This window comes from Thermothielavioides terrestris, chromosome 1 (assembly GCF_000226115.1).
Source record: "Thermothielavioides terrestris NRRL 8126 chromosome 1, complete sequence".
Lineage (NCBI taxonomy): Eukaryota > Fungi > Ascomycota > Sordariomycetes > Sordariales > Chaetomiaceae > Thermothielavioides > Thermothielavioides terrestris.
In genome coordinates this window covers 7819453-7835877 of record NC_016457.1, presented here as the reverse complement: position 1 = coordinate 7835877, position 16425 = coordinate 7819453, and the positions used below count along the sequence as shown (strand labels likewise).

General features: G+C 60.7%; 6 protein-coding genes across 6 annotated transcripts; 4 read left to right on the top strand and 2 right to left on the bottom strand.

Moving 5' to 3' along the window:
* Positions 1-111: 111 nt before the first annotated feature.
* On the bottom strand, positions 112-2821 carry THITE_47324 (uncharacterized protein; the record flags this gene model as incomplete). The annotated part of the gene is made up of 5 exons (XM_003650509.1): positions 112-238; positions 335-1536; positions 1586-1650; positions 1705-2341; positions 2372-2821. 5 exons carry the CDS (start codon positions 2819-2821, stop codon positions 112-114), a joined length of 2481 nt encoding a protein of 826 aa, XP_003650557.1.
* Positions 2822-4936: 2115 nt separating this feature from the next.
* THITE_2110136 (uncharacterized protein) lies at positions 4937-7524 on the top strand. The gene is made up of 2 exons (XM_003650508.1): positions 4937-5248; positions 5306-7524. Exons 1-2 carry the CDS (start codon positions 5043-5045, stop codon positions 7272-7274), a joined length of 2175 nt encoding a protein of 724 aa, XP_003650556.1. The 5' UTR covers positions 4937-5042; the 3' UTR covers positions 7275-7524.
* Positions 7525-8144: 620 nt separating this feature from the next.
* Positions 8145-10098, top strand: THITE_2041405 (uncharacterized protein; the record flags this gene model as incomplete). Its single annotated transcript, XM_003650507.1, has 5 exons — positions 8145-8799; positions 8870-8906; positions 8969-9104; positions 9315-9652; positions 9807-10098. Coding segments are annotated over 5 exons (1458 nt in total), but the record flags the coding sequence as incomplete, so codon positions are not given.
* Positions 10099-11116: 1018 nt separating this feature from the next.
* Positions 11117-12173, top strand: THITE_2041371 (uncharacterized protein; the record flags this gene model as incomplete). Its single annotated transcript, XM_003650506.1, has 2 exons — positions 11117-11613; positions 11684-12173. 2 exons carry the CDS (start codon positions 11117-11119, stop codon positions 12171-12173), a joined length of 987 nt encoding a protein of 328 aa, XP_003650554.1.
* A 671-nt stretch (positions 12174-12844) lies between these two features.
* THITE_2110129 (uncharacterized protein) lies at positions 12845-14852 on the top strand. The gene is made up of 2 exons (XM_003650505.1): positions 12845-13421; positions 13477-14852. The coding sequence occupies exons 1-2, from the start codon at positions 13083-13085 to the stop codon at positions 14695-14697; spliced, it is 1560 nt and encodes a 519-aa protein (XP_003650553.1). The 5' UTR covers positions 12845-13082; the 3' UTR covers positions 14698-14852.
* THITE_2110126 (uncharacterized protein) lies at positions 14849-16362 on the bottom strand. Its single transcript, XM_003650504.1, has 4 exons — positions 16146-16362; positions 16015-16062; positions 15807-15922; positions 14849-15747 (listed from the first exon to the last, which is right to left on the bottom strand). Exons 1-4 carry the CDS (start codon positions 16146-16148, stop codon positions 15000-15002), a joined length of 915 nt encoding a protein of 304 aa, XP_003650552.1. The 5' UTR covers positions 16149-16362; the 3' UTR covers positions 14849-14999.
* Between the last annotated feature and the right edge of the window lie 63 nt (positions 16363-16425).

The following is a 16425-nucleotide window of genomic DNA, read 5'->3' as shown; positions in this document are numbered from 1 at the left end:
AAGAAAAGTAAAAAAGTGAGAGTAAGCCTTGTTCCGCAACCCAGCACAAACAATCGGCAGGGCTGGCAACGCTTCCACCCCACCCCGCGGAGAGCCCCGAGGAGGTACCTACTACAACCTCAGCTCCCTCACGATCTGCTCCGCCATGGCCTTGTACTGCCAGGTATTCCCGCCGACCCGCTTGAACTGCACGCCGTGCAGGCTCACGATGGGGACCTTGACAATGACAATCTCGAACCTGATCTCCCCGCCGCCGCCGCCGCCGGCGGCAGCAACCCTGGCCGCCTCCTGCTGGTGGTGCTGCTGCTGCGGGTGCTGCGAATGCGGGCGCGACAGGTGCCTGCCGTGGCCGCTGCCGTGGCCGCTGTCGTCGTCCGCGGCCGCGGCGAGGCTCGGCGCGTGCAGGCAGCTGAAGCCGCCCTTGATCTCGGTGTAGTCGACGCCGAGGCGCTTGAGCACGCGCTTGATGTCGGCGCGGATCTCGGGCAGCGGCTTGGTCGAGGTGGTCGAGACGCTGAAGATGCCCTTGAGGTAGACCGGCTTGGCGAGGTCCGGATCCTCGGGCTCGAGGCGCTCGTGCGAGCCACCGCTGGTCTCGCCGGCCTCGGCCTCGGCCTCGGCTTCGAGGCCGAGTTCGGCATCGGTCTCCTCCCTGAGCGGCTCCTGGTGGTGGGGCGTTTGTGGCTGCTGCGCGGTTTGTGGCGGCTGCTCGCGTGCCTCGGCCTCGCGCTTGGCGCGCCGCGCCTGGATGCTCTCCCTGCGTGCGTGGCCGAGCGATTTGGCGCGCATCGAAACGGATTTCTGCACGAGCGTGCTCGGTTTCCCTTCGGACGGCTCCTTCCTCCTGTCGCGCGTGCTGAGCCTGCGGAGGAGCGACACCGGCCCGTTGCTGCTCTTCTTCGGCGGGATTATGTCCGGCGAAAGCAGCCCGTTCTTGACCGGCTCCCGAACTTGGTCTTCGCTGTGGGATCTTGCTCGTGGCCGCGTCCGCAGGCCACCCTCCGTGTGTGCCGGCTGCGGCGGGACAATCTCGGCGAGGGAGTGCTTCTCCTTGGGCCGCGCGATAGGTGAAAGCGGGGCGGGAGGTGGTTGGGCTTGTTGCGGGGACTGCGGCACCTGCACCTTCTGCGGCACAGATGGCTGCGCGGCTTGCGCGGCTTGCTTCTCCCGCTCGAGCTTCTCCTTGACTAGGTAGTAAATGGAAATCATGGGGTCAAAGGCGTTGAGCGGGTCGTCGCCGACGGGCAAGCCGTCGGTGCTGCTGTTGGTGAGCGTGTCCTTGCTGGTTATCGAGTTTCTCCTCTTATAGAAATCGAAACCAAAACCCCGCCGTCTCTCAGCGTCTTTCGGGGTCGGCTGAGGCTGCTCCTTGTCCTTCTCGAAGCGCCGGGCGGCTGCTTGATATTTTGGTGACGTGATCTTCTTGGTCAGCTCCTCCCGGATGTGTTCGGGGGGCCCAAACTTGAAGCCCGTCATGTGTGAGATGACCTCCTCGTCTAGCGGTAGTTTCAGAGGCTCGCGGTGGGGGAGGAAGTTCTCGGGGAGGCCCGTTGTACCCCTTGAGCATCCACGGGTGGTTCATGACCTCGTGCATCGTTGCGCGCTGTCGCGGGTCTGTGACCAGCATACGCGAGATCAAATGCTTGCACTCTGGGCAACGGTTAGCAAGACCGGCGGCACGGGCTGCAACGAGACAGCACTTACCACTGGACAGCCAGTTCGGATAGTCGACCACGCCCTTCTTGATCTTCTGATGGAGAGCGGGCATGTACTGGTCGTCAAACGGCACCTTGCCACACACGAGCACGAAGAGAACCACGCCGAAGCTCCAGACGTCGACCTCGGGCCCTGTGTAGGGTCGGGCCTGCAGCAGCTCCGGAGCGGCAAAATACAGACTGCCGCAGTACGTCTTAAGTTTCCTATCCTCGTCTGGCGAGAAGAGATTGCTGAGGCCGAAGTCGATGATCTTGATATCGCCTGTCTTACTAATCAGGATATTCTCGATCTTGAGGTCCCGGTGGACGATGCTGTTCCGGTGGCAGTAGTCGACGGCGCTCGCGATCTGGCGCGCAAACTTTCTGGCCTGCTTCTCCTTGAGCTTGCCGTGGGAGATGATGTAGTCGAGCATCTGGCCGCCGTTGACGTATTCGAAGAGCATGTACCAGTGCCATCTCGTCCGCAAATTGTCCCGCAGCCCGCATATGTATTGGTGGTTCAGCAGACTGACAATGGCAGCCTCGCGCGCATTGCGATCCTCTCTGGCGGCGTCGGCCTTCTCTCGTTCCTCTTTACTCTGGCGTCCATCGTCGGCAGATACCCTCTCGATGATCTTGCAAGCAACCTGGCGGTGGAGGATTCAGCGTCAGGCGACCCAGATATGCAGCCGGACCGGGAAACGAAGGTGCAGTAGGCTTACCAGTTCGTTCGTGCCCTCCTTCCTGGCCAGCTTGACCTTACCCATGCTCCCCTGGCCGATGGTCTTGATGAAGGCATAGTTGCCCGAGGGCGCGGGGATGACGGTGCGGTATCTGTGCTTGGAGGTGCGCTGCGCCTGGGAATCAGCGGCCCTGTCGCGAGCGTCGTCGGCAGTGCCGGGGGCGGGCGCGGCAGGCGCAGGCATGTCGGAGTGTTGCTGTGGCCGGGGTGACGGCGCAGTGGTCGATCGTTGGCTACTGCGGCGGTGGGGGCGCGAAGCTTCGGCTCGCGTGGATGACTCGGACCGGGGGAGCGGTTCAGGCCGGGATGATGTCGGTGGTCGGCGCGTGCGGACGGACTGCGACCGCATGGGCATTTCGGTCGCGGCAGGAAGGGTTGTCGCCATGGCAGGCGAGACAGACACAAGAGTCCACGCAGGCGGCTAGTGCATGTGCTGTCCCAGGTGTGCTGACTGCAGCCACTCGAGCCGGCCGCTGGAAATCGGGTCGCTCAGAGAACAGCCAGACTCGGAAACACAACCATTCAGCTCCGTGTCAGATGCGATCCGCTGCGAGGAGAGAAGATTACACCGCACGGCGGTCACACGTCGGCAACGAGGAAGACTGCCGTGGAAGGACTGGGGGGATGGCGGCGATCGATCGGCGAAGGGCGCGCGAGAAATGACGGCGTGAGGCAAGGATCGCGACGGGAGCTGAGCCGGGGGCGTGCAGACTGGCCGCAGGCAAAGAATTGGCGCTGGGCGCCTTTGTTTTCTTCCTCCTGCGGAACCTGGCGGGTGCTTCTTGTGTGGCTCGATATTGTGTTGCTAAATGTGCGGTGCGATCTGGAAGGCAGTTGTGTCGCTTGAGGGTTGGGCAGCCCAAGCAGCTTCACCGTAGACAGATTGAGGGGGGACCGGAGTTGGTGCGTTTGGGCTGGGAGCTGAGAGCGCCCGGCAGTGGTGGTTCAGGAGGCGGTAACCAAACCACTCAGGCTTCCAGGTTGGGCAACACCCACTGCGTAGTGGGTGGCGCGCATTTATAGTGTAATGGAAACACCTTACATTACCGATACTGGGGTTTTAGTTTCTTACACAGCACTTTCGACAATGCTTTGAACTAGACAGCTAACTCTCCCTGAGTCCTTGGCTCGTGATTCACTGTAAATGAGCATAAGGTATCGTGTTGAGAGCATGGGACGGTCCTCTCTGATTTCTTCCACTTCATTTGTGCCCAACTGTTGCTGCTGGCTGCCGGAGTTGGACGAGCATGCAATGCGGAAGCGTACCTCGTCCGGCCCGTGGTCCATCCTGTGTTACAGCGCTTCAGACTCTTGGTCAGTATCCGTAAGGTCAGGTAGTTTGCCGCAGATGAAAGTCTCCAGCTACCTACCTGACCTTGGGCAGGACATGGCATTGCCTTCCTGCATGCTGTCTCCTTCCTTAGCGACTTTGCGGTCCCTGCTCATTTCGTTCTGCAGGCCTCGCTCTGCGGCTGTCCGATCGCTCCTGCGCCCCGTGATGCATGGTGGCTGCACCAACCCAATCAGGCCACAAAGAAGGCGGCCGACGAGCAATCACTTCCCAGGCCCATACCTGGCTTTCCTCGAAGCAAACAGTCCAGACAGATGGCTCCCGTTGGTTTCTGCCGTGTTGAAGAATGGTATGTTAGCGGGACTCGGACCGAGCTTGGGCTGAAACTTGTTTGCATCCGCCACGGATAGAGTTACTGTTGAAGGATGCCGGCCTTGCACCAGATCATACTTTCCGGGTCTGCCTCCTTAAATAGGTCTCAATGTTGAGATATAGTTCCTTGGAAATGCTCTTCTCGTCTCCAGAATCTTCTCTTCACAGTATTTGTGTTGTTCCTTCCAGAGATAAGCACAGCTGCTGCACTCGGGTTGTAATTACACCGCTTTTACGCCCAGGATCGTGCGAACTCAGGTAGGGATATGTGATCCAACCTGTAATCAAAGCCAACCATAACGTTACGCACATTTTGCATGGAGAATGGCAGTGAAGACCATTTGCAGCCATGTTGCACCACAGTCGACCGAAATCGACGATATATGGACGAGCGATATCATGTCCGTTTCCCTACCAGCACCATGATATCAGGTAATCTTCGGGCGGTTCTGGATTGGTGAATAACGTCACCGTCACAACTGAAGGAGGGCGGCCATGCCACGAATGCCCCCTGACCTGGGAGCTGGCGACAGGGGTACTATGCAGAGTTACACAACCGGGTTTCATTGATACAGGGCCATCGACATACCAGGTATCTCAGCGTCCTTGCCAGCTTTGCGGCATGTTCCCAGGCCTGCCTGTTGGACGGGAGTGCTCCGTCCCAAGCAGCTTCCCCGGTATGTGGGCCTCAGCAGAGCTGCAAATGCTTTGTAATGGCAGAAGATCACTGGAGAGCTCCCCTCCACAGTCGTAGGTGTACGGCCCAGTGAAAGCTTGGCACCTCCTTACCCACCGCCTTCCTTTTAGTGCCTCTGAACGAGCCGATAACTGCTACAGCCCCACAACTGATCAAATGCGCGATTCGTGACAAACCATCATCGAGGCTCAATTTATTCAACAGTTTCGAGCCCTTGTCACCACCACCCTGCGTTTTGCCTTCTCCATGTCCTACAAGAGGTCGCGTGCCACATACGAGGCTGACCTTACAGCGCAACAATCCCCCTTCGTCTTTTATGGGACACCGCTCCCGCCGCTCGACCCCGAGGTCCGCGACGATGGCTCCTACGTCCCGCTGTGGAAGCAGGAGGTGAGGGATGAGCGGGGGAGGAAGAGATTCCACGGCGCATTTACCGGTGGATGGAGCGCAGGGTGAGTTCTGCCCAAGCTTGCGATTGCAATGCGCCCGCCTGCTGACTTGCTCCCCAGTTATTTCAACACCGTGGGTTCCAAAGAAGGATGGACGCCCTCGTCCTTCGTTTCTTCCCGCACGAACCGCCGCAAGGATGACCCGAACGCCGTCCAGCAACGCCCGGAGGATTTCATGGACGAGGAGGACCTGGCTGATGCCGAGGAATCGCGGAGGATCCAAACACAAGCTTCGTTTTCCGGGCTGGGCACGACCGCGGACGATGCAACAAGAACGAGCGGCCTCATGGGCCTGCTCCGCGTCGAAGGGGAGACCATTGGGACGAAGCTGCTCCGGAGAATGGGTTGGAAAGATGGCCAAGGAATTGGCCCCAAGATCCGCAGGCAAGCCCGTCTCGACCTACCCAGCGACGGCACCGGTGCCGGCGAGACATATCTTTTTGCGCCAGAGAACGTGCCAATGATCAGCTTCGTCCGCAAAACCGACCACAAGGGGCTGGGTTACGCGGGAGAGACTAGGTTGACGCCGGTCGGCCTCGCGGCGACGGCGACGAGGGCAAACGAATCCGAGGAGGACGACGACACAGGTATCGGGGATTTTGGGCGGCCGAGATTCACGCTGGCTCCGACCCGCAAGAAACAGCGAGACAAGGGTCGAGGAGGCATCGGGGTGGGAATCTTGAATGACACCGGGTCCGATGACGAAGATCCATACGAAATAGGTCCGCGAATATCTTACAACCGAGTAATAGGAGGGGATAAAAAGAAGAAAAAAGCGGCGACCTCGATGATAAATCCCACATTGAAGACAAAACCAACATTTATACCGTCCAAGAAACCAGCTCTTGGAAAAGTGGCCCTCGGCGTCCGGAAATGCCACGATGGACGGCTGCCGCTGGAGGGATTCGTCTTCGGCAAGGAGCCCGACGCCCTAACGTCTGGAATCAACGATGAGGGAAAGTACCCTCCTCCACAGATACCTCCAGGCTGGGTGTCAGCAAAGCAGGCGAAGTCTCGGGAAGGGCCAACTGGCTACGTCTCTGCGGCGGACGCGGCCAAAGCGTCGACGCTCGACCCGAAGGCCCGCGCGGCGATCCTCGGTGAAGAACAGCTTCCCGGAAAATCCGTCTTCGACTTCATGTCTGCAGAAGCACGGGAGCGGCTGGCCGCTGTCACTGGCAGGACCGACCTCCCTCCGGCCCGCGGCGAGGTTCCCGCGGGGCATGCGCTCAGCGAAGCCGACCGCTTGAAAGAGCTGCTCAGTCGCGTCCCAAGACTAGACAAGGAAACGGCCGTGGCTGCCATCTCCAGGGGCAGTAGCGGCAATGCTCCTTATGCCGATGACGAGGCGAAACGCTCAAGATACATCGCGTTCCTCGAGTACCAAGCGGGCTTCAGGGCGACCCCGGGGGCCCAGCCGCCGAAGATGAACAGCGAAGAGTGGCTGAGGGAGCTGCAAGAGTTTTATTCCTGCGCGAGGATCTTCAAGCCGATGACCGGTCTCATGGCGAGCCGCTTCACGACCTCCACAGCAACGCGCTCCGGCAACGGCTCGACTGCCGAGGCGGGGGCCGGAGAACTCCTGTCGAAACCTCCGCCCAAGCCCCAGGATCCGGCCGAGGAAGCGGCCAAGCTTGGCATGTTTGGGCCCATGACGAGGTCTGTTGCTGATTTCTACCCCACTCGACTGCTCTGCAAGAGGTTCAATGTGAAGCCTCCCGCGCATGTGCTGCCGGACGAACACGCCGCATCCGAACCGAGCAAGCCGAAGTACAATATCCCATCGCACTATGACATGCCCCAAGACTATGGCTCTTTGCGCCAGGAGCCGCTGGCGTCAGAGTCGGGCCCCGTCTCTGCTGCTTCGAACGGCACCCCGAGGGAACTAGCCGACTCGGAGACTCCGGGGCGAACCCCGGCCTCCGAGAAGGCTGTGGTCGACTCGAGCAGGAATGAGGCCCTAGAAGGCAAAAGAGCCGGAGAGGAAGTGTTCAAAGCCATATTTGGCGATAGTGATGACGACGATTGAGAGAACTCATGCAAGCCCGTGGCTGCGGCATGTTCATGTTACAGGTAGTGCATGCCGACTGCTGCAAATATCCAAGGGCATGTATATCATGGAATGAACTCGGAATCGTGCATTTGTGCAAGGTATTGCAAGGCAGAAAACTGTCAGCATGCGCATTGCGACTGTCCTGGTGCTCCGGAAGCTTTCAAAGATAGCCAAGCGATGTTCCAAGTTCTTCTGAAAGATGCTTGACTGAGCGAGTTCAGGGACTGTGGTGCACTGTCCCGCTCGCTCCAGTCGCTCAACAAGCATAAGTCAGTGATTGGTTCACTTTAGGGGCGGCTACGCCAGCTGTGCAGCCAGCGGTTGGCCAACCTAGGTCTCCACAAATGTGGTCACTTCCTCGACGCAGGCATCGAATAGGAATTCGGCAGCGATTGTCAGGAGTGTTAAGAGAGTTAAGTGAAGCTCATCTCAGGCATCCCTGGGTAACCAGCCTAACAAGCTGACAGCCCTTTGGACGGACGAACCTCTGGCGTGCTACACTCCGCACGGCTTCTTCATCCATGTTTCCCGCCTCACCTCTGGTTTTCAGTATCTGAGCTTCCACTCGTCCGGGTTTGTCATTGGATACGTGTGGATAAGTCGGCCGAATCAGCCATTCATCTGTCGTTGGGCGCATCTGGGGGCCCCTGGGCACCTTTCGCTAACATAACCGCCGCTCAATCACCTTTGCGGCCGGCCCATCCTGTTGCAACCTCGAGCTCGACAATTCACGAGCACAGTGGCCGCCGAGCGAACTCCGAGTGTCACGAGCCTCCGGAATAACGCACCCACCCGCCCAGCTGCGCATTCGTAACCGCCACGTTGTCCGACCGGCGGCCTTCCGGCAGCTCGTCCTTTGGGCACGCCCCCGGCAAACGGCGCAGTGTTGAAGAGGAAGCAGGAATTCCGGAGCCGCTAGACACCGTGGCCGAGACGAATCTCGTGTGCCTCACCGCCGAGGTCGACGCCGAGCTGCTTCTTAACTCCGCCGACGACGACGACGGCACCCCATCCCGCCAGCGCTCTCCGCCGCCCCAGTATCCCGCCTCTGAGGCCTCGGGCAGTTCCGCCTTCCGGCCGCCACCCTCGTTTTCGTCGCTCTTTCCCAGCCACGGCCACGGAGCTTCGGCGTCCGTCCTCGAGCCGTGCGAGCCGTACAAGCCCGCCGACGCACCCGGCGACGAGCCCGAGCCCGCGGCAGCCTCCGCCGCGGCACCTGCGTATGAGCCGTCCGAGCAGGTAGCGCCCGAGTCCTCGAACAGCGCGTCCGCCGCCGTACGGTTCCGCGACGAGACCAAGCGCGCGCTCCCGCAGGATACCAAGGGCACCGCGGGCGAGCCTTCGCGCACCGCCAAGGACGAAGAAGCAGAGCCGCCGCCGGCGTACTCGGAGGGTTCCAGCCCCCTCCAATCATTCACCTACCTGATGGCTGCCGCAGGAGGCGCCTCGAGTATCATTACTCAGGTTCAGCAAGGCGGGCCGGCGATCAATCCTTTAGGAGGTTCGTTGCCACCTCCGCAGGAAACGAGAGACCTGATTGTCAAAAGGCTAACCATGCGCGCCGCCCGCAGATGTTCCCGGCGATGAGACGATTTTGATGGACCTGCGGTACGATTCCATGCGGTTGGCTCAGTGTGGTAACGTTGCAGGAGGCTGACTGCTTGACACAGGGGCACCCGCTTTAAGCTATCGAGGGACGAGCTGCTAACATTACCCGAATTCGTCCTCCTTTCGCTCTTTCCAAACGGCCTCTTTCCTGAAGGGCATATGGGTGGCTTTGGGGAGAATGATGCAGTTCTAGTTGATGTGAGTTCATTTTTTTTTTCTTTCTCCTATGGCAAAGACGTCAAAGACGGAGACGCTGCTCAGCGGAACCCAAGCACCTTCGGCATCACCGAGGGGAATCTTGCAGCGCCGAGATACGAAAAGGACTGCCCCGCAAGGATTCTTCCTATATGTACCCGATATCTTCCACAGTGTATACCCCCTCGGCTGACGCGCAATTTTCACTCGCAGTACGACCCGGCATCGTTGCAATACATGCTGGACTTCTTCCGGAACGTAGCGCAGAGCATACCGGCGGAGCCCAGCAGCGATGGCGTCGACGGGGTGGTGCCGCTCGAGCCCGGCGCGCGGGACGAAAGCAGTCGGCGAGCCGGCATCATCGTGCTGCGCGAGGACCTCGACTTCTACGCCATCCCGCCCAGGCAGGACATCGAGCAGGCCGAGATGATGGAGGTCAAGCGGGCGGCCGCCCGGGCGCTGCTCAAGCAGGACGGCATCTTCAGCGGCCTGAAGAAAAGCGACGAGCCGGGGACCACCGAGGCGCATCTCATTGAGATGCTGACAGCGGGGTGAGGATTTTTTTTCTTTCTTTTTTTTCTTTCTTTTTCTTTTTTTATTTTTTCTTTTTTTTCTTTTTTTTTATTTTTTTTACTACCGTCCTTTTCTCTATCTTGTTTTTTTTTTCTTCCAACACGCTAACCCTTCGGTCCCGGCGAAACGCAGAGGCTTCAACCACGACGACCGCTGGGGCCACCGGGCGGGCGAGCCCAGCAAGGCGGTCATCTGCTCGCTCGCGCTGGCGCGCCTGCGCTCCGACATCCGCGGCAACGACATGGGCAGCGGCGCCGTCGGCATGGCGCAGAAGCTGCTGCTCTTCTGGCGCAAGCCCGCCCGCCGCTGCTGGTGGGAGGGCGTCGAGCTCGAGAACGTCGAGGGCCTGCCCCCCGGCACCAAGCTCAAGGTCTGGATCCGCAGGGTCTGGACGCTCGAGATGAGCGTCATCGGCTTGCGCTGAGGGGGCTGATGGGGAGGGTGGGCCTTAAGGGCTGATGGATAGTTCGCTTGGTTTTGCTGGCGAGGTAGAGCACGGCGGAGCGGCCTGGCTGGGGATTTTGTGCCAGGAGATGCGGCATACGGGTGGATATACGTACAGTTCTGCTGGGCGCGCGATGAGTTCCTAGGCCTTTTTTTCGTTTCTCTTTTTTTTACCCCTGCTGCTTCTTCTTCCTTCTTTGACGTTTTTTCTTCTCTCTGTGCTCTGACGCCTTGTGTTTCAACGGCCATTTCTCATTTCTTTTCCCGCTTCTTTTCTCCCTGCTTTTCGTTCGCGGCATGGGGTTTGCTTGGCACACCGAGACAAAATCTGTTCTAATACCATTGATGTTGAAGACATGAACAAGATACATGGGCGGGCACCACCTGGCCTTGAATCGTTGCTTGAGCATGGGCTTTTGTGGTGTGAGGTACCTTGGTAGATCTGCTGTCTCGTGGACTGGACGAGACCGCTCAATGCTCTTGCTGCTCGGGATATCTTGCCCCGGCGTTGGGCCGCTGCCGCGCGGGGTCGCTCCCGGCGCCCGGCCCTGTCCCGCCGTGACATCGGCGCCCTGAACAAGCGTGGGGCTGCCCAAACAGCTAACGTCATTCATGGCAGGTCAACTCTTGGTTCTTGGGGGTTCTCACCGTAGATCCCTCTCGAACTTGCTTCCAGACCGGCTGTGTGTTGTCCATCCGCCGTCCCTCATTGCCGTGCCTAACCGGCAGCGGTGTCCCCACTCTTCTCACTTACACAAGCATGACACTCCACTGCGAGCCTACCGCAGGAGTTAACTCGAGCCCAATCGCTGCCAACTTCCAACTCGCCCGATCTCATCTTTCTCACCGAAACGCTTCCAGGCTACTTAACCCTCCAGGACCCCTCATCCACCTTTCCCCAGCCATCTTTCCCCAACTCTCGCCAAATCCCCCCTCATCCCAACCTCCTTTCCCCCTCCACCCCAACCCCCCCTTCTTCCAAGAAAGAAAAGAAGAAAATGGCCTTCCCGGTCCCGCCCTCGGGCGTCTGGTGCCCAGCCGTGACGCTCTTCGACCCGGCGACCGACACGCTCGACCTGGCCTCGCAGGCGGGTTACTTCGGCTACCTCGGCTTGCAGACCGGCCTGGCGGGACTGGTGGTGCTGGGCACCAACGCGGAGACGTTCCTGCTGACGCGCGAGGAGCGGCGCGCGCTGGTGCGCTGCGCGCGCGCGGCGCTGGCGCCCGGGGGGCACGACGGCGCGCGGCCGCCGCCGATCATGGTTGGTGTCGGCGGCCACTCGGAGCGGCAGGTGCTTGAGTTTGTGGACGATGCGGTCGCCGAGGGCGCCGACTACGTGATGCTCCTGCCGCCGGGGTATTTCGGGCGCGTGGACAGGGTCGGCGAGGTGGTCGAGGGGTTCTACGACCGCGTCGCCCGGGAGTGTGCGCGGAAGGGGGTCGGGGTGGTGGTGTATAACTTCCCTGGGGTGTGCGGAGGGATAGATCTGGATAGGTGAGTCTGGCTTGGCTTGTTGATGCGAAGAAAAGGGGGGGGAAAAAGAGGGCCGCTGACAGTTGGGCAGTGAGGCTATTGCGAGGCTGGTGAGGAAGCATGAGAATATCGTGGGAGTGAAGCTCACGTGTGGGAGCGTGGCCAAGATCACCAGGCTGGCGGCCGAGTTCCCGCCGGAGCGGTTTGCCGTGTTTGGCGGGCAGAGTGATTTCTTGATCGGGGGCCTGGCGGTGGGCAGCGCAGGCTGCATCGCCGCGTTTGCGAACGTGTTCCCCAAGACGATCGTGGAGGTGTACAACTTGTACAAGGCGGGCAGGACACAGGAGGCGCTGGAGTTGCACCGGAAGGCGGCGCTCGCGGAGCAGGCGCTCAAGGCCGGCGGCATTGCGGCAACCAAGTATGCGGCGAGCGTGTTTACTGCGCCCGTGGCCGGGGTGGAGGATGCCGAGGCGAAGATGATGCCCCGGAGGCCGTACCTGCCACCTACGGAGGAGGCCAAGCGAAAGATCAGGGGAGCGCTGGCCGAGGTCGCTGCGATTGAGAAGAGCATTGTGAGGTGAAGTCCCCCTGGCTTGTCGATACGCTGCAACCACGTTCTGCTCTGTTGGGCTCTAGCATCGCCACCCGGTATCTATAGAGAACCGGTCGCCATGCCGTTATTCTGTTAAGCACCTCGGGCGAGCTTCATGCGGTTGCTGCCAGAATGCCCATCCCATGCATCGTGCCAGCTCGCACAATGTGGACGAGAATCAAGACAAACCGCCTTGACCATATCCATCTCCGTCTCAAATTTGCTGAGGACCTCGTCGGCCGGCTTGCTGTTTCGGCTTTTTTACAGTGGCCAGCATCTCTACAGAATCCTCGGGCAGCAGGCGTCGGTCGGTGATCTGGAAAGCTGAATAGGTAGGTAAGACAAAGTGATTCATTCAACGGATATGGACCTGAGACAACAACCGGAGGGCGCCACAGCAACTCTCCCAATGTTGACTTCGTCCTTTCCAGCCGGGGTTCTCATGTGCAGCACAGGAGAAAAGTATCTGACAGGGCACAAGAAGAATGACATCACAATGTCGAAAACTCGGAATTCGGTCGGAGGACTCAGTAGGATTAAGACAACAATATAACCAGCCCCTGAACGACGCTCAAGGCCCAACTCTCATGACCGCCAAAGCCGGGCCATCCGGGGGCGCTGAACCGGCTGTGCGTCTCTTGGCAGAGCGGGACGCATGAATTCCGATGTTTCTGGTAACAAATCACAAACGTTCCGGAAGGACCTCGGCCAAGCTTCCTAGCAGCGTGCGTATGGCAGGCATCGCCTATGACCAAGAACTAGATAAATGATAAATGACCGGGCGTCGAGGTTGATCGAGAGTTGCGTCACCACGTCGGGGTGGCCGGAACGGATAGACAAGAGATCTGATTCCCAGGGTATCAACGCAGCGCTTACACAGCAAAACAACAGAAACAACATGGACAATCTCATGAGACGTGCTGCACTGGCAGCCTTGCTGCTATCTCCAAACGCAGCAGACGCGCAAACAACCTCCGCCGCACTGACGACAAGCTCGTCGTCAACTGCATGCGCAACCGTCCTGACCCCGTCTTATTCGCCGCCAGTCGTGAGCCCCGGATGGAAGGCCCAGCTGATCGCCACGGGCCTGTCGAGGCCCCGCGGCCTGAAGTTCGACAGCAAGGGCGGGCTGCTCGTGATTGAAGCCGGCGTCGGGCTTAGGCGTTTGACCTTTACGGACAACGGAGGCACTTGCCTATCTGTCAAGACCAACAAGACCGTGATCGCAGACAAGGAGGTGAGCCAAAACGATGACCTCGGCCCCAACGCAGCTGCTGACAGTTCCTTACCAGCTCAACCACGGCCTGGAGCTGTCCGAGGACGGCAGGACGCTGTACGTCTCGTCAACCGAGAACGTCTACAGCTACAGCTACGACCCTGACGCCGCCACCGTGAGCAACCAGCAGCGCCTGGTGTTCAACATGAGCAACGCCAACGGCGACCACGTCACGCGCACGCTGCTCCTCTCCCGGAAGCAGCCGGACCTCCTGCTCGTGTCCCGCGGCAGCTCCGCCAACATCGACCCGCTCGCGGCCCAGCAGTCCTCGGGCATCTCGCAGATCCGCGCCTTCAACATCTCCTCCAGCGCCACCGCTGCCCGCCGCGGGCCCTACAACTACCCGACCGACGGCCTGCTGGTCGGCTGGGGCCTGCGCAACTCGGTCGGCGTGGCCGAGCACCCGGTGACGGGCGGCATCTGGTCGGTGGAGAACAGCGCCGACGACGTGCGGCGCGAGGGGCGCGACGTGCACGAGGACAACCCGGGCGAGGAGCTCAACTTCCACGGCGTCCTGCGCGACCCGGCCACGCTGGGCGCCAACCACGGCTACCCGTCCTGCTTCGCGCTGTGGAACACAACCGCGTTCCCGGCCCTCGGCAACCTCACGGTCGGCAGCCAATTCGCGGAATCGCCCAACGCCACGCTCAACGACACGACCTGCGCGCGCACCGCGCGCCCGCCGCGCCTGACCTTCCGCGCGCACATGGCCCCGCTCGACCTCAAGTTCGACGACGACGACGACGGCAGTGCGCGCGCCGCCTTCGTCTCGTTCCACGGCAGCTGGGACCGCGACCGCGCGGCCGGCTACAAGCTGGCGCGCGTGGCGTTCGACGCGGCGAGCGGCGAGCCCGCCGAGCCCAGCGACAGCGTCGCCGCCGCCGTCGACGTGCTCGCCGCCCCGGACGTGCTTGCCTGTCCGGGCGCGGGCGGCGGCGGGTGCATGCGCCCGGTCGGGCTGGCGCTGAATGGCACCGGGGCCGGCCGGCGGCTGTTTGTGTCGAGCGACGCGACGGGGGAGATCTGGGTCGTCATGCGCGCTGGGGAGGGAGGAGAGGGCGGCGGTGGGGGGACGGCGACTGGGACTGCTGGGGCGCCAGCGAGCAGTACGTCGTCTGCAGCGGCCGCGGTCGCGCCGCTGGTGGGTTTTCGGGGTGCGGGCTGGGGAGGATGGGCGGCGGTGGTTGGAGTGACGGTAGCGATGGCGGCTGTTGGAGGGTTAGTGATTGCCGGTTGAAGAGACGTCGTTGATCATTGGGCGGAACACTAAGAATCGGGCTTCGAGTGGTACTGTACGACCTTTGTACGGAGTGGTTCTTGGAATATAAGGTCAGGTAGTTAGCCACACGCAGCCTGGCGCAATCCCGTGAGCATCCAACCGCCGCTCCCTTGATGACCCACCCAACTGCTATGGAAAGCGCGAGTGTCACGAAGACATAGTAGGGTGATATGATGGTTGGCAAATCCCAACTGCATTAACTCTAAACCATCCGAGCCATAACGCCTGAACCGCCGTCCCCCATAACAAGGGTCATTTCGTCACTCTTCAATGGTCTTGACACATTCCCACTCGCCCTTGAGGTTCTCCTTCCACAGCGTCACCTTGTTGTCGTTGCTGCTGGCCGCCAGCACGTTGCCGCTCAGCGACCAGCTCACGCGCCAGACGGCCGCGTCGAAGCTGAGCACCTTGCAGTTCCACTGCAGCGGGTTGGCCGGATCGCTGGTCCAGATGCGCACGGTGCGGTCCTCGGACGCGCTCGCGATGTAGCTCTTCTGCAGCACCGTCGGGCTCCAGGCCACGTCGCGCACCCAGTCGGTGTGGCCGGTCAGCGGCTCGCGCTCCAGCTTGTACCCGTTGGTGGCCGGGTCGTGCACCCAGATCTTGAGCGTGTTGTCGGAGCCGCCCGTGACGAAGCGCCGGTTGCCGGTCGACTTGGGGCCCGGCTTGCTGCTGACGATGCTGCCCGGGTTGGTCGCGGGCGCCCACGAGACCGAGTTGACGCCCAGGCCGTGCGCGTGGAAGATGCTGTGCTCCCAACTGTTGTCCCTGAACTCGAGCACGCTGACGTTGCCGTCCGACGACGCGCAGGCCAGCAGGCAGCCGGCCTCGTGCGGCGACCACGACACCACGTTGACGCTCGCCTTGTGCAGCGCAAAGTCGAAGATGCGCTGCCACGCGCCGTTCATCTCGCGCCAGATCAGCACCTTGCCGTCGTACCCCGCGCTCGCGAGGATGTTGCCGTACTTGGGATGCGCCCACGAGACGCACCATACGGCGCCATCGTGCCTGTGATTCGGCTATGAGCTTGGGCTGTTTCCGGCCCCGCATCTGGATTCGCAACGTACCCCTTCAGCGTCTCGCTGAGCCGTTGTGTCTCGCCTTCTATCTCGAAGATCTTGATGGTGCGGTCCGAGGAGCAGGTCGCTAACCTCCGGCCGTAGTAGTCGAGGACTGCATCGTGCTACGCGGTGTCAGACCATGCATGGCCCATAAGCGTCCTCATCGTCTCGCCCGGTTCCGCGGAGAGCTGCGACGGTCGGGGGAGCAACATACAATCATATCGTCGTGGCCAGAGTTGGCGATGACTTGCGTTCCTGCTGCCTGGAGAGCGCGATCCATTAGCGACCCGCTTGCGAGGAGGAGGACAAGAAGAGATCAATGAGGTGGTGGGACAGTTTCCGCACCATTGTGCCGGCAGCTAGAGCTTCAAAGTTGGGTTATGAGGAAACAAGGAAAAGCCAGTTGACGTTGTCAAGGCGGTTATTCGCAATGGTGGATGTTAATTGTCGTGCCCAATTGTCGTGCCCAGATGCTGATTGTCCAGTTGAGATGCTGGTTCCTAATGGCCGCTGTAACAATGGCCCCAGTTGCAATGCGAACCCCTGTTGTTGTCCAGCTGGCAAGAAATTCAAGGTGAGCTCGGGGACTGCAGGTCGCACACTGGGGTTCACCGTGTGCACTGTG